At 36.1% G+C, this 12,410-nt stretch overlaps 1 protein-coding gene and 1 long non-coding RNA gene across 4 annotated transcripts in view; both read left to right on the forward strand.

The window, feature by feature from the left end:
* LOC142074739 (uncharacterized) overlaps positions 1–12,410 on the forward strand; it is a 450,900-nt gene that overhangs the window by 138,348 nt on the left and 300,142 nt on the right. The gene's annotated exons all lie outside the window — the stretch shown is intronic.
* LOC142074782 (A disintegrin and metalloproteinase with thrombospondin motifs 6-like) overlaps positions 1–12,410 on the forward strand; it is a 204,159-nt gene that overhangs the window by 14,655 nt on the left and 177,094 nt on the right. For 2 of the 3 annotated variants that reach the window (XM_075135655.1, XM_075135654.1), the window contains 3 exons: positions 4,847–5,064; positions 5,600–5,683; positions 6,174–6,319. In XM_075135655.1, coding sequence (XP_074991756.1) covers positions 4,847–5,064; positions 5,600–5,683; positions 6,174–6,319 — 448 coding nt within the window. The remainder of the gene's footprint in view (positions 1–4,846; positions 5,065–5,599; positions 5,684–6,173; positions 6,320–12,410) is intronic. The other variant, XM_075135656.1, reaches the window with a different exon arrangement.

Consider the following 12,410-nt stretch of genomic DNA (forward strand, 5'->3'; position numbering starts at 1 on the left):
CCTTCAGAACACTTTTGCCAGTACAACATGCTGGGAGGAATCTGCTTGTGTAGCTGTGCCATTATTCATGGTCTGGCAAGTTTCCCCTACTGTAATCTAGACCTAAATTTATCATGTACCTGTTCTGTATCAGGGAAGTGGTCAGGATTTTGAAGTGTTGATAGAGACAAGGGGAGTGTTATTTTTGACCTTTCTGAGAAATGGCAATAATTGACAGAAAGTGGGGTAGGGAGTATGGAGAAAGGATGATCAGAATTGGTTGGTATGAGCAAGTGATGGACTACTTCATAGTAGATAGTAGAATTATGGTGGCAAATACAAGAGAAGAATTGGAGAGGCAGAGATAAAAATACTTCCCTATTTGACAGATAGTTTAGGTTCAGATAAGAAGATGGGATAGAATTGTGGCTGGTTTTCATAACCTAAATTAGATTTTAAGCAGTTAGACATAAGAATATTTTAAAAATACAAAATGTTAAAATTAATAGTTCATGTATATATTGTCATCAAGTTTACTATGTTTTATGAAATATAGCTGAAATCATTAAGGCCTTGCTAAGAAGTTGAGCACCTTCAAATTCTAATTGCTTCAATGGGATTTGAGGCCACTGGATTATCTTGCAGAATGCTTTGTGGGATCATCCTCTAGAAGAGTTAGATTTTATTCATATATATTCTGTGCAAAACAGTAACAACATCTAGGTGGTTCTCCAAACAAAGGATATCTCTAAGCCATGGAGTAGGCAGGTATAACTGGGATGCCAAATGGAATTTGGTTTATAGCTTATAATTTTAATATTAAAGTAAATATTTAGAGATGGCATGTTAAAATCCTCCATTTTGCAACAAATTTTTTATCTTATGGACTGCTTTCTGTGGTATCCTTGTTTGACTGCATAGTTTATTGAAACGCTTATTTTGCCTGATGCCTAATAGCATGCACTACATTAAGGTTGCAAAATAATTTTTGTTATGATCCATTATTTTTGCATTTGCACCATTTCAAGAAATATGTTTTTCTACTGAAAAGCTGTATGCTTGTATTTGTGCCTAGAGTTGAAATTCTGTTTTGTTGGAATTATGAATAAAATTTCTTTACCTGCTTTGGAGCTGCAAGAATTTAAAAAACAACCCTCTCAAAACAAAAAAAAACCAGCCCTTGTTACAAATATACAGACTGTGTTTGGATAGGATTGAGAAACAACAAAAATTGACATATGAAAGCTGCAAAGTGGCAGATCATTTAGGGATGGCTCTACTACATGCTGCCTCATGTAGTGGTTTTACTCGTGCCAGACTTTACAGTCAGTGTATTCTAAAATGAAAAAATGCTTGTATATACATTAAATGATGTTGTTAAAATAGTAAGAAAAAGCAGCACATAGTCCTTCACTTTAAAATATTCTCACAGTTACATCTTACGTAAGTAGTTTTCTATTGCATTTTGAGATCTTTTTCTGTTTGTGTTTGTGTGCTCTCTTCTCTCTCTTCACCTTCCATCCCCACCTAGGATCTTTAGAGGACTGACTTAGGAAAACTTGGGTACCATGCTTGTGAACTCCATGTCTCTACACATTTGGATTTCTTTTCAGTTGCAATTTTAAACCTAATTTGCTGCTTTTGTAATCGTTACTTTGGGGTTAATTACAGTGTGTGATTTTTTTTCATTGTTGCTTTCTTTTACTTTCCAATAGCTATGTTCAATGTTAATGCAAGTTTGTGGTGAACGGAGTTAAATCCAGTTGGCGGCCGGTCACAAGTGGTGTTCCCCAGGGCTCAGTTTTGGGGCCGGTCCTGTTCAATAACTTTATCAATGATCTGGACGAGGGGATCGAGTGCTCCCTCAGTAAGTTTGCAGATGACACCAAGTTGGGCGGGAGTGTTGATCTGCTCGAGGGTAGGAAGGCTCTGCAGAGGGACCTGGACAGGCTGGATCGATGGGCTGAGGCCAACTGTATGAGGTTCAACAAGGCCAAGTGCCGGGTCCTGCACTTGGGTCACAACAACCCCATGCAACGCTACAGGCTTGGGGAAGAGTGGCTGGAAAGCTGCCCGGAGGAAAAGGACCTGGGGGTGCTGGTTGACAGCCGGCTGAACATGAGCCGGCAGTGTGCCCAGGTGGCCAAGAAGGCCAACGGCATCCTGGCCTGTATCAGAAATAGTGTGGCCAGCAGGAGTAGGGAGGTGATCGTGCCCCTGTACTCAGCATTGGTGAGGCCGCACCTCGAATACTGTGTTCCGTTTTGGGCCCCTCACTACAAGAAGGACATGGAGGTGCTGGAGCGTGTCCAGAGAAGGGCAACGAAGCTGGTGAAGGGCCTGGAGCACAGGTCTTATGAGGAGTGGCTGAGGGAACTGGGACTGTTTAGCCTGGAGAAGAGGAGGCTGAGGGGAGACCTTATCGCGCTCTACAACTACCTGAAAGGAGGTTGTAGTGAGGTGGGTGTTGGTCTCTTCTGCCAAGTAACTAGTGATAGGACGAGAGGAAATGGCCTCAAGTTGCGCCAAGGGAGGTTTAGATTGGACATTAGGAAAAATTTCTTTACTGAAAGAGTGGTCAGGCCTTGGAACAGGCTGCCCAGGGAAGTGGTTGAGTCACCATCCCTGGAAGTATTTAAAAGACGTGTAGATGAGGTGCTTAGGGACATGGTTTAGTGGGCATGGTGGTGTTGGGTTGACGGTTGGACTCAATGATCTTAGAGGTCTTTTCCAACCTTAATGATTCTATGATTCTAAGTTTAAGGGTTTTTTAAATCTAGGAATATGGTGGAAAAATGACATAACTTGCCACAGAACTGTTTTTGTTAAATATATTGCAAACTTTTATTGACATGTTTTAGCTTTTTAAAGAAAATTGTCAGCATTATTTAGTGTTTTTAAAGTAAAACAGCATAAGCATTGATAGATCCTGGAGTGTGAGCCTGAGTACTCAGGATTGTTTTCAACTTTCCCATTACTTTGAGACCAGCCTAAGCTTCTCACCTGATAAGAAAAGGAGAAATGTTTGTTTTTGTGAAGTCTTCGGAGACCTTTGTTTGAAAGATGCTATCAAGATGAGTCCAAAAGAATCTTATCTTTTTTTTTTCTCTGAAAGTTTTCTGCATGAGCTCATCAGTTTTATAATGTTTAGAATGGATTTGCATATTTGAGTGAAAAATTATGAATGAATGTTGAAGCAGTGTTGCATTTCTAAAGTACTCTTAGCACTCTAAGAGCATCAGAAACCCTCAGACATCATCATTTGCTATTTGGCAATGAACAGTGGCTTTTTAAAAATTTTACTACAGAAGTTGTCAGAGAAAATTCCAGACATTCCTAAATCACTACTTGTGAGATGAAAATCTTTGAGCAATTAAAGCAACTTTGAATTTCCTAGAACAGAGATGAAAAACAGGAAAAAGCTTGGTATTGATTATAGAATCTTCAACAGGCTTTAATACTTGATACTATTTTTTAGAATGGGTGTGATCTTATACCCATTGCAGAATGAAGATTATTTCATTACTGGCATTTTGTCAACTACCAGGTTTATTTTCATTTTTTAACTTTTATAAAATATTTACCTTTTGAGTCCACAGTGTTGGCTTTAACAATTATGAAACACTGCAACAGTGGGAATGCAGAAGCTTTGTATTCCTGGTTTTGACCTGAACATACATTTTTGTCATGTGTTATTGCCCTTTGAAAATAGTGTGCTTAGTTGAATTGCATAAAGCATTGTTTTTTCACAGAAGGTACTGGTCCTATCTCAACTCATCCTTTAGCTGAATCCGTTTTAGTTGAGGTAAGGATGCATCTCAGGAATTGCTCACTTGAGCAGTCCTATTCAGTCAATTATAAATGTATCTAACTGTTAATGTTCTTATGTTCATTCATAACTAGCAAGAATACCTTAAAAATTTTGAAATCCTACTTAGGTAAAGCCAGCCTAATTATATACTTAAATAAATTTAAGATTGAGATCTGTGTGGGCCTTTGTGGAAAAGGAATACTTAATACACACAAAAATGTCAGTTTTGCAGGGAAGGGTGGGTTCAATTTTGCCCCGAGGACAGGAATTAAAATTTAAAATAGGTTTGTAGTGTTTGTTTTGCTGATAATTACAGCTGTTTGAATTTTTAATAATCAGTTGCATGCAAAAAATATTTTTTTCTATATGTCTCGTGAAACAAGTACAAGAATCAACATATTTGAATTAAAATTAGTGTTAAAAATAACTATAGAAATTATTCCATGTCAGGCCATTTTAAACTTCCCATTATAGTTAATTCATGAGGAAGATAAAATATAATCTGATAGCTTTCTGAAGAGAAAAGTAATTTTATTTGGCCCAAAAACTATTAGGCATGTAAGCATAATTGCTTAATAATTACAGAGTTTCACAGGAGGGAAAAAGCTTTTTTGGTGCCTTATCAGCGTGTTTAATTCCTTAGTATATTTTGATACCTTTTACCTTAATTTTGAATTTTTGATTTCCAGTTTGTTTTTTTTCCAAATATTATAGCTGTTTTGTTTTTATCCTTAAAATTCTGAAATGTGCTTGTGGTTAACTATAACTAATATTTAGTATTAACATAGATGTGTAGAATCAAATCTGTTAAGAGAAGATGATAATTTAGTATCCTAAGTCAGGTTAAGGAGAGTTGAGAATATTAGAACTCAAAGTTGTTTTTCCATTATATAAGGTATTTAAAAATAAAATTTAGACAATAAAATTAATTTTCCTTTGCCTCAAGGAAGACTTCTTTTTAGAAGCTTGAAGATTATAATCTCAACATAAACCAGCTGCATTTGAATGAGTTTTGCTAGTGACCCCTCTGAAGTGGTTAATTATTTTGGTTCCTAGAAGACCTCACAAGAAGCGGTAAACCTTGGTGGATGAGTGATGCATCTGCTTTTCCAACTTCACTTCCAGTCAATGACACGTTAAGTAGTCATAGTCGACAGAAGAGATCAGTAAGCCTTGAACGGTTTGTGGAAACGCTGGTAGTAGCAGACAAAATGATGGTGGGATACCATGGTCGCAAAGACATTGAGCACTACGTTTTGAGTGTAATGAATATTGTAAGTTTCATCCCTCTCTGTGTTCATATCAATATGCATGTTCTGAAATGATAAAGCAACTGTAAAGTATTTCTTTATTGGCATGAATAATGCCTTAAAATGTGTATCAGCTTGCAGGAATTAATAGTTGAAATATGGCAAATGTTAGCATTGTGGGAAAAATGCAGTACTGTTTCTGTCGAGAAATACGCTGTGATCACTTTTAAATTATGTCTTTGATTTTACATTCATATCATTACATTTAGATTATACAGTTTTATTCTGTTTAAGTCAACAGTCTAAATGTTCCTTATGCTGGATAGATTATGAAACAAGGTATAAATGGTTTTGACTGAAAAGTATGACTGAAGAAGTTTTTTTTTTTTTAACTGAATGGTCATTTGTTGGCCCCAAAATAACTCTTATTCATGTGATAATGATAATTAACATTATGAAATTACATTGAGCAGGAAAATAGGTTAATTTTTAACCATTTAGGAAATAAGTAGTGTTTCTTGTCTGACTTTTGTGCCTTTTCTTATTTTCTGGAGGTCAGGTTGCCAAACTTTATCGTGATTCCAGTCTAGGAAACGTTGTGAATATTATAGTGACACGTTTAATTGTCCTCACTGAAGATCAGGTAAGAGCTGTTGCACTTAAGTTTTATATTCCTGAAATACAAGTTATGCTATTGTGTAATATAGGTTTAATTTAATTGTTGCTTGAAATGGCTGCATCTGAGTACAAAACTTACCTTGTAATCTTTCACTACTTTAATCAAGATGAAACAGTTCAAAGGAATATTCCTCACGTATCATCTCAAAGATATCTGTTCTTTACTTCAGGCAAATATTAATACACCTTCGGGGATGTCAGTTTTATTTTTAGATCTATATTTTGATATTCTGATTTTTTTTTTTATTGACATAATCATCATTAAAGTTAGAGCAGAAAGAATGCCTGTTCAGCTGAACTTGGGGTCAGATTTTACAGAGATAAAATTTGGCAAGAAGAGTTTATTCCTAGAAACCACTGCTTCTAATTATAGTCCCATTTTAGTCTTCAAAAGGCTTAACAACTGACCTTAGTAATTTGTTTGGAACATTTCTGGTATGCATGTTGTATTGCAGCCAAACTTGGAGATAAACCACCATGCAGACAAGTCCCTCGATAGCTTCTGTAAGTGGCAGAAATCCATTCTCTCCCACCAAAGTGATGGAAACACCATTCCAGAAAATGGGATTGCCCACCATGATAATGCGGTTCTTATTACTAGGTATGGTCATTAAAAGTATTGTGTCTATTTTATTTTATTTCTGTAGCTTTCTTGTTCTTATTTTTTTATATATATATATAGGCTAGTTTTAAAGTAATATAATTGGTAGGTAATCTTAAGAGGAGGAAAAATAATAGATGGCTTGTCTTAAATATATCAGACTATTAAACTATAGATTAAGAATTTGGAAAAGAAAGATCTACAAATTACTTGCTTCTGATGTTATTTTCACTTCATAATTGCCAATGCAAAGTATTCCAGTAGAACAGATGGATCCTGTTGAGTGTTTTATACTTTTATAATTGAAAAGAATTCATAAGATTATGGAGAATAAAAGTAGGAAATGTTTTGTTAACCATATATAATGTTTTTTATAAGAATTTCAAGCTAGAACCTCAACTACTGTAATAGTATTTTCCTGCTGAAACAACAGGTTCTTGCAGATTCAGGCAATGTGAGAATCTGCTTTGCAGCTGTTTTGATTTATTATGCTTAGTTAAGATGAGAACTGTCAGTTTTAATAGGTAGTTTCAAAGCCTGCATGTGTGCACATTTGTTTGCTTCTATTCCACCCTTACTGTGATAGATTCAACAAAGCTTGTGCTGTAATCTTGCAATCCTGGTTTGTCCTCTGCAGTTTGTCCTTTGCTGTTTGTCCTCTGCAGTTATGGGTAGGCAACTGTACCTTATTAGGAGATCAGTTTCCCCATTGTTTAAGGACAGTATTTATTCTTTTCTATTTTGTTTAAATAGCAGCAGGTGCAGCAGCACTAATTTGGATTAGGTTCTTTGTATTATAATTTCTGCTTTCCAGGACAAATTCTGTACTGCTCTGTATGTGACCTATTTGTGGAATCATTGTGTTCACTGCAGAAATTTTTAAAATAGTGATTATAATAATTGATCTTTCCTGGAATTTTGCATAAAAGGTGTAATAGTGGCTGGGTTTTTGGGGGCTGGGTGGTTTTTGTTTGTTTCGGTTTTTGTATAAGGAACAATTTTATTGGTGAGGAAAGAAAAGCTAATGAATCTCTTGCATGTATTTTTTGCATTCATATTTCAAATATAATTGTTATTGGTGGTCATTAATACTACATTATAACAATTAGAATGATTAAATGCCAAAGTAATTTAGAGAGCAGTTATAGTCCAGGAAGCTTAAAAAAAAAAGTCTCTAATATTAAAAAAAATTTGAATGAAATTAAAAAAAAAAAAAGTTATATTCTAAGATCTTGATTCCGCCCCCCCCGAGGCCTTCATTTATGCTCAATTTTTTGCATACAGGTAGTTCCTTCACTAGGGCTGCTCACATGTGAAATTAAATACATCTTTACAGCTGTGCTACACATCAAGCTTTTACTGGCATAATTTAGGCAGTGAGTGAAAAATTATAATCCATTGGTGGTACGGGTGTGTGAGTCGAAGCTCCCCAGTATGTATAAGCTGCGTTGGCAACACTACATTTTTACTGTTATGGCTGAATAACTGGATGTTTTGTTAGTGTTATTCTGGCACTGCAAAGCACAGTTGTTTATTTTCTTTCACTGTTGTGCTTTAATACATTTTGTTACTGAATATTCTGTACTGGCTTCCCTGTTCTGGTAGGATGTTCCCAGCATAGTTATGAACAGTTCTGTGTTCCAGATGAAGGCTTAAGTCAATGCTAACTTGCAGGCCTTTAACTGCAAAAGGAGCAAGTTTCCAGAGAACATGAATAATATCTGTTGAAAATTAAGTTTTTCAGCAAGTAGTAGTAAATATTAAGGACTTACTTTATTCTTCATTATGGGGGCTTAGTAATTATATAAGTATGCTGCAGAGTTTCTTTAGGACTTGTGTATGCTATCTTTTAAAAAGGACATAAGAGTTATAAAAATAACTTCAAGTTTACTTTTAAGAAGTTTACACTTCTAAGTATATACCTATATTTTAAATTAATAAAGTGCCTCAATGTAGTATCAGCAGGCTAGTAATACCTACCTTTATAAAGCATTGCTGAACTTTTAAGTTCGGTTATATATGCTTTCACGATAGAATGTTTGTATTCATTTATTTAATATAATAATTGTAATTTCTAAAAATAATCCCAAATGCTATGCTAATCAATTTGAATGGATCAATCAGGCTTTTACTGAAACTGCTAGCTATCCTGGCTCTTACTAATAAAATGTATCAGCATATATGAAAAATGGATTTTTCTTTTTTTTTTTTTGGGGGGGGGGTGTTGGTATGAGTAAAGATAAATTTATATTAATATAAACATGTAAATACATTATTTTTAAATAATTCTAAATGACTTACTGAAATGGTAATGTGCTTGTTTTTATTCTGTTTTGGATATCTCACCTGATGAACCAGAGTTAATGCATTATATGTAAAAGAGAAGGGTGTAGCTACTGTGCTTTAAACTCCTAAAGTGTTGGAGAGCTCTTTAGTAACCTCTTCTACCTGAAGGAATTTGAACCTATACTACCAAATTTAAGGTCATGTTTTAGCTGCTGTAATAGTGTTTTGAAAGCAGTTTCCTGAATCTCTCCCACTGGTGCTGCTCTGCTTTGTATGGGATAATTACATTTTTCATTAGATTTGACACTGGAACTGTATTTGGTCATTGTGTGTATTACTATTTTATGGAAAGTAGGAAAGCTTCAGTTCACCGTTATGAATAGTTCTGCATTGATTAAAACCAGATTTTTCAGTAATCAATTTATTTGAAAATATTACCTAGTCCTAGCTGAGTACTTAGGTTTGCAACTATAACAATCTTTATCTGACATGTGGGACAAATTTGTTAAGAAAAGGAGTCATTATCTTCATCCGTGCAAATGAAGACAGCACCCCAGCTTTTCTTAGAAACAGATGGCTTTCCTCCATGATACTTTCAAAGATGGCATGCTCTGATCTGGAAGAAAAACAAACCAGTATTATGGGTGCTGATTCCCTAGGGGTGTCTTCTTGACCAATGTAGACAGACTTTTGTACTCTAAACTAGCTGTATGCTAAAACCAGGTAGCCTCACTGGCATGGAGGTGTGCCCAGGCTAATCTACTCAGTCCCATGGAGATGATGTTACCATGCCTGCTAAGCCACTGGTCTTTGGACAAGAGCCTACCTGTGTTCAGTGTGCCTGGTGTACGGGCTTCTCTGTCATGGTCCTGCAGGCACCCCGCAGAGCACTTATTTTACTAGGTGGGTAGGGGATTGCAGAAAACTTCTTAGCTGATAATAAAAAATAAGGCAGATAAGAGACTGGTCCAAGTAAGAGCCTGATTCCCAATCTGTAGAGCAAAATCGTGGTGGTGGAAGTATGGTATTGCTTGCACAAATATGGTAACAAAAATAATGTGCATTTTCAACTTGCTGTGGTGAGTATTAGGACTGGTTTAACTTCTTTAATGCTGCCAGATTTTATGCTGTAGGCATAAAAATGATGATTAGCAGGAACATTTCCTGATGATATTGACAGCAGAAGCATCTTCCTTCAGTTTCACTGGGGAGCTTCTGAGCATCCCTGAAATTGGTGAGAATTAGATACCTTCTTGTGAAATGAACCCAAGGGTGGGTAATAGGCCTCATACAGGGTGCTTATTAGAGAGTCTTGGGATATCGGGTGACTTTGTATAACGTGAATAGCAATTACCCAGAACACTGATGATACTTTTGTGAGTGTTATTGTGCCTTTGCCACCTTTTATTCATTTATTTCAGAACTTTTGTTCATATTTTCTGAGTCTTAAATCAAGTTAAGTGCTTAATGTTATTTCAAGATAAGACTGTGATTGAATTAAGGTTCTAAACCAATGAGAGCTGTTTTTTTGTATAGAGTTCCCTCTTTGAAATTTCACCTAGACTTTTTCTGTTGGAGACTATATTTAAGTCTCAGACTTTAATATTTTATTCTGTAATTGTCTAAATTGGGTTCTTGGGGGCGAGTGACAGTAAAATACTTAGACAGATTTTATTTATTAAGTTGATTGATAATGTAATGCTGTTTTGACAGTGTCTTCTTTTTTCCATGAAGTGACTTTGACTTTAGATAAACCTAGTGAATCCTTAAAATTCTTTCATATTAAAAAAAAAAAAAAAAAGAAGGGATAAAACCTTGTATGATTCTCTTATCTCAAGTCTTTTGATAGACAAAAATTAGTCTTTGTATTTGGTTCCTGTACTCCTGCATTGCTAATATGATAATATCATTTTTTAGCAGAATTAATGTCAGGTTCTCTGATTTGTCATTTTAGGACTCAGTCTAAGTTATGAGAGTCTCTGTATATTCTCCCTTGTGCATTCCACAGCCAATTTAGAAGTATCTATTTGCCTTTTTGAAGTGAGTTCTTGCTTGTTTGCTGGGATTGTGGGGTTTTTTGGGTTTTGTGTGTGTGGTGTGGTATTGTGGTTTTAGTAGCCTGCTGACTTTTTTGTTTCTTCAGAAACTCTAAGAAAGATAGTCTACATAGTTTACCTTAAAAACAAAATTTTTCAGGTCCCAATGTATGCTATGATAGTTACTTATTTTTGAAGAACACTTAACCCAGCTTCCCTTCCATTTCAATCAATTGCTTCCTTCTCTCGATCTTAAAGATCATAAAGTAGGGAAATTGTTAAAATGGTATGTCATTTTGGGTTCCTGGCACTTTTAGATCATGAAATTCCTGAGCAATGCCTTGGTTAACTTGCAAGCATATACATTATGAACAAAACTTTCCTTGTCCTGTGCACCTGCACAGAATTGTAAGGGCCAGAGGGTTGCGTTCTGGGTTACACTTGGTAGCAAGGGTGGAGAGGATGACAAAACTGAAAAATCTCTTTTTTTTTCTTTTTCTTTTTTTCTTCTTTTATACCCTATGAGTTTTCTGATACTACATTTTTTTCTGTAGCTCCAGATGGTTAGTTTATTTTGTCCAGGTACTAAATAGCTGTTTTTCCAAATGACATATGTGACTGACTGTATAAACTTTGCAGCAATGGAGTCTTTTCCTGCTGGGAGGGAAGATCCAGAGCTATTCATTTGCCTCCTGGTGTGTCAGTAGACCAAATAAAAGGTGTACCAAACAGCCCATAGGGAAGACAGTTTCAGAGGGAAGTTGAGATGTCCGTGTGGATCTCCAAAGGGGCAGAACTTGGTCTTTGAGATACAAATGTTTTAAACGGAGAAACATTTGAAACTTTACTCACTTAAAGAGATAGTACTTCTCAAAAGTTATTGCATGAAATGTCATTTCCTGTTGGTAGCATCACATATAAAGAGTTTGTTTTATGTTTTTTTACAAAGAAAACCAAATCCACTATGCTTGACAAAAGCATCAAGATCTCTTCGATGCAGCTACAGTGCTTTTTATAGGAACATAACTGATTCCAAACCATGCAAAAAAACTTCCTGGAAGCTTTTTTTTCATAAAACTGTAGTTTTGAGGCTATAAACCTGCATCTTTCCCCCACCCCGCCACGTATACCATTAGAGATACACTTATGTAGATACAGCTTCTGAAATTAATGACTTAAATACCTCTGTCGTGGTTTAATCTGGCAGGCAGCCAAATACCACGCAGCCGCTCGCTCACTCCCCCCGCCCCCCCAGTGGGATGGGGAGAGAATTGGAAGGGTAAGAGTGAGAAAAACTCGTGGGTTGAGATAAAGACAGTTTAATAGAACAGAAGAGAGAAAATAATAATAATAATAATAATAATGACAGAATATACAAAATGAGTGATGCACAATGCAATTGCTCACCACCCGCGCTGACCGATAACCAAGATCGGTACTTCCTGGATCACGCCTACCATTCATATACTGAGCATGATGTCACATGGTATGGAATACCCCATTAGCCAGCTGGGCTGGCTGTCCTGATTATGTTCCCTCCCATCTTGTGTACCTAGCTCAGTCAGTAGGCATGGGAGCTGTCCTTGGACTAGGAGGGCACTTAGCAACAACTGAAAACATCAGTGTGTTATCAACATTCTCCTCATACTAAATCCAAAACACAGCACTAGGAAGAAATTTAACACTATCCCAGCTGAAACCAGGACAGTATCCACCCCTTATTCCATACCATTTACGTTATGCTTAGGTCTCACAGTTTTCGATACATT

The sequence above is a fragment of the Calonectris borealis genome, chromosome W (genome assembly GCF_964195595.1).
Source record: "Calonectris borealis chromosome W, bCalBor7.hap1.2, whole genome shotgun sequence".
Classification (NCBI taxonomy): Eukaryota; Metazoa; Chordata; class Aves; order Procellariiformes; family Procellariidae; genus Calonectris; species Calonectris borealis.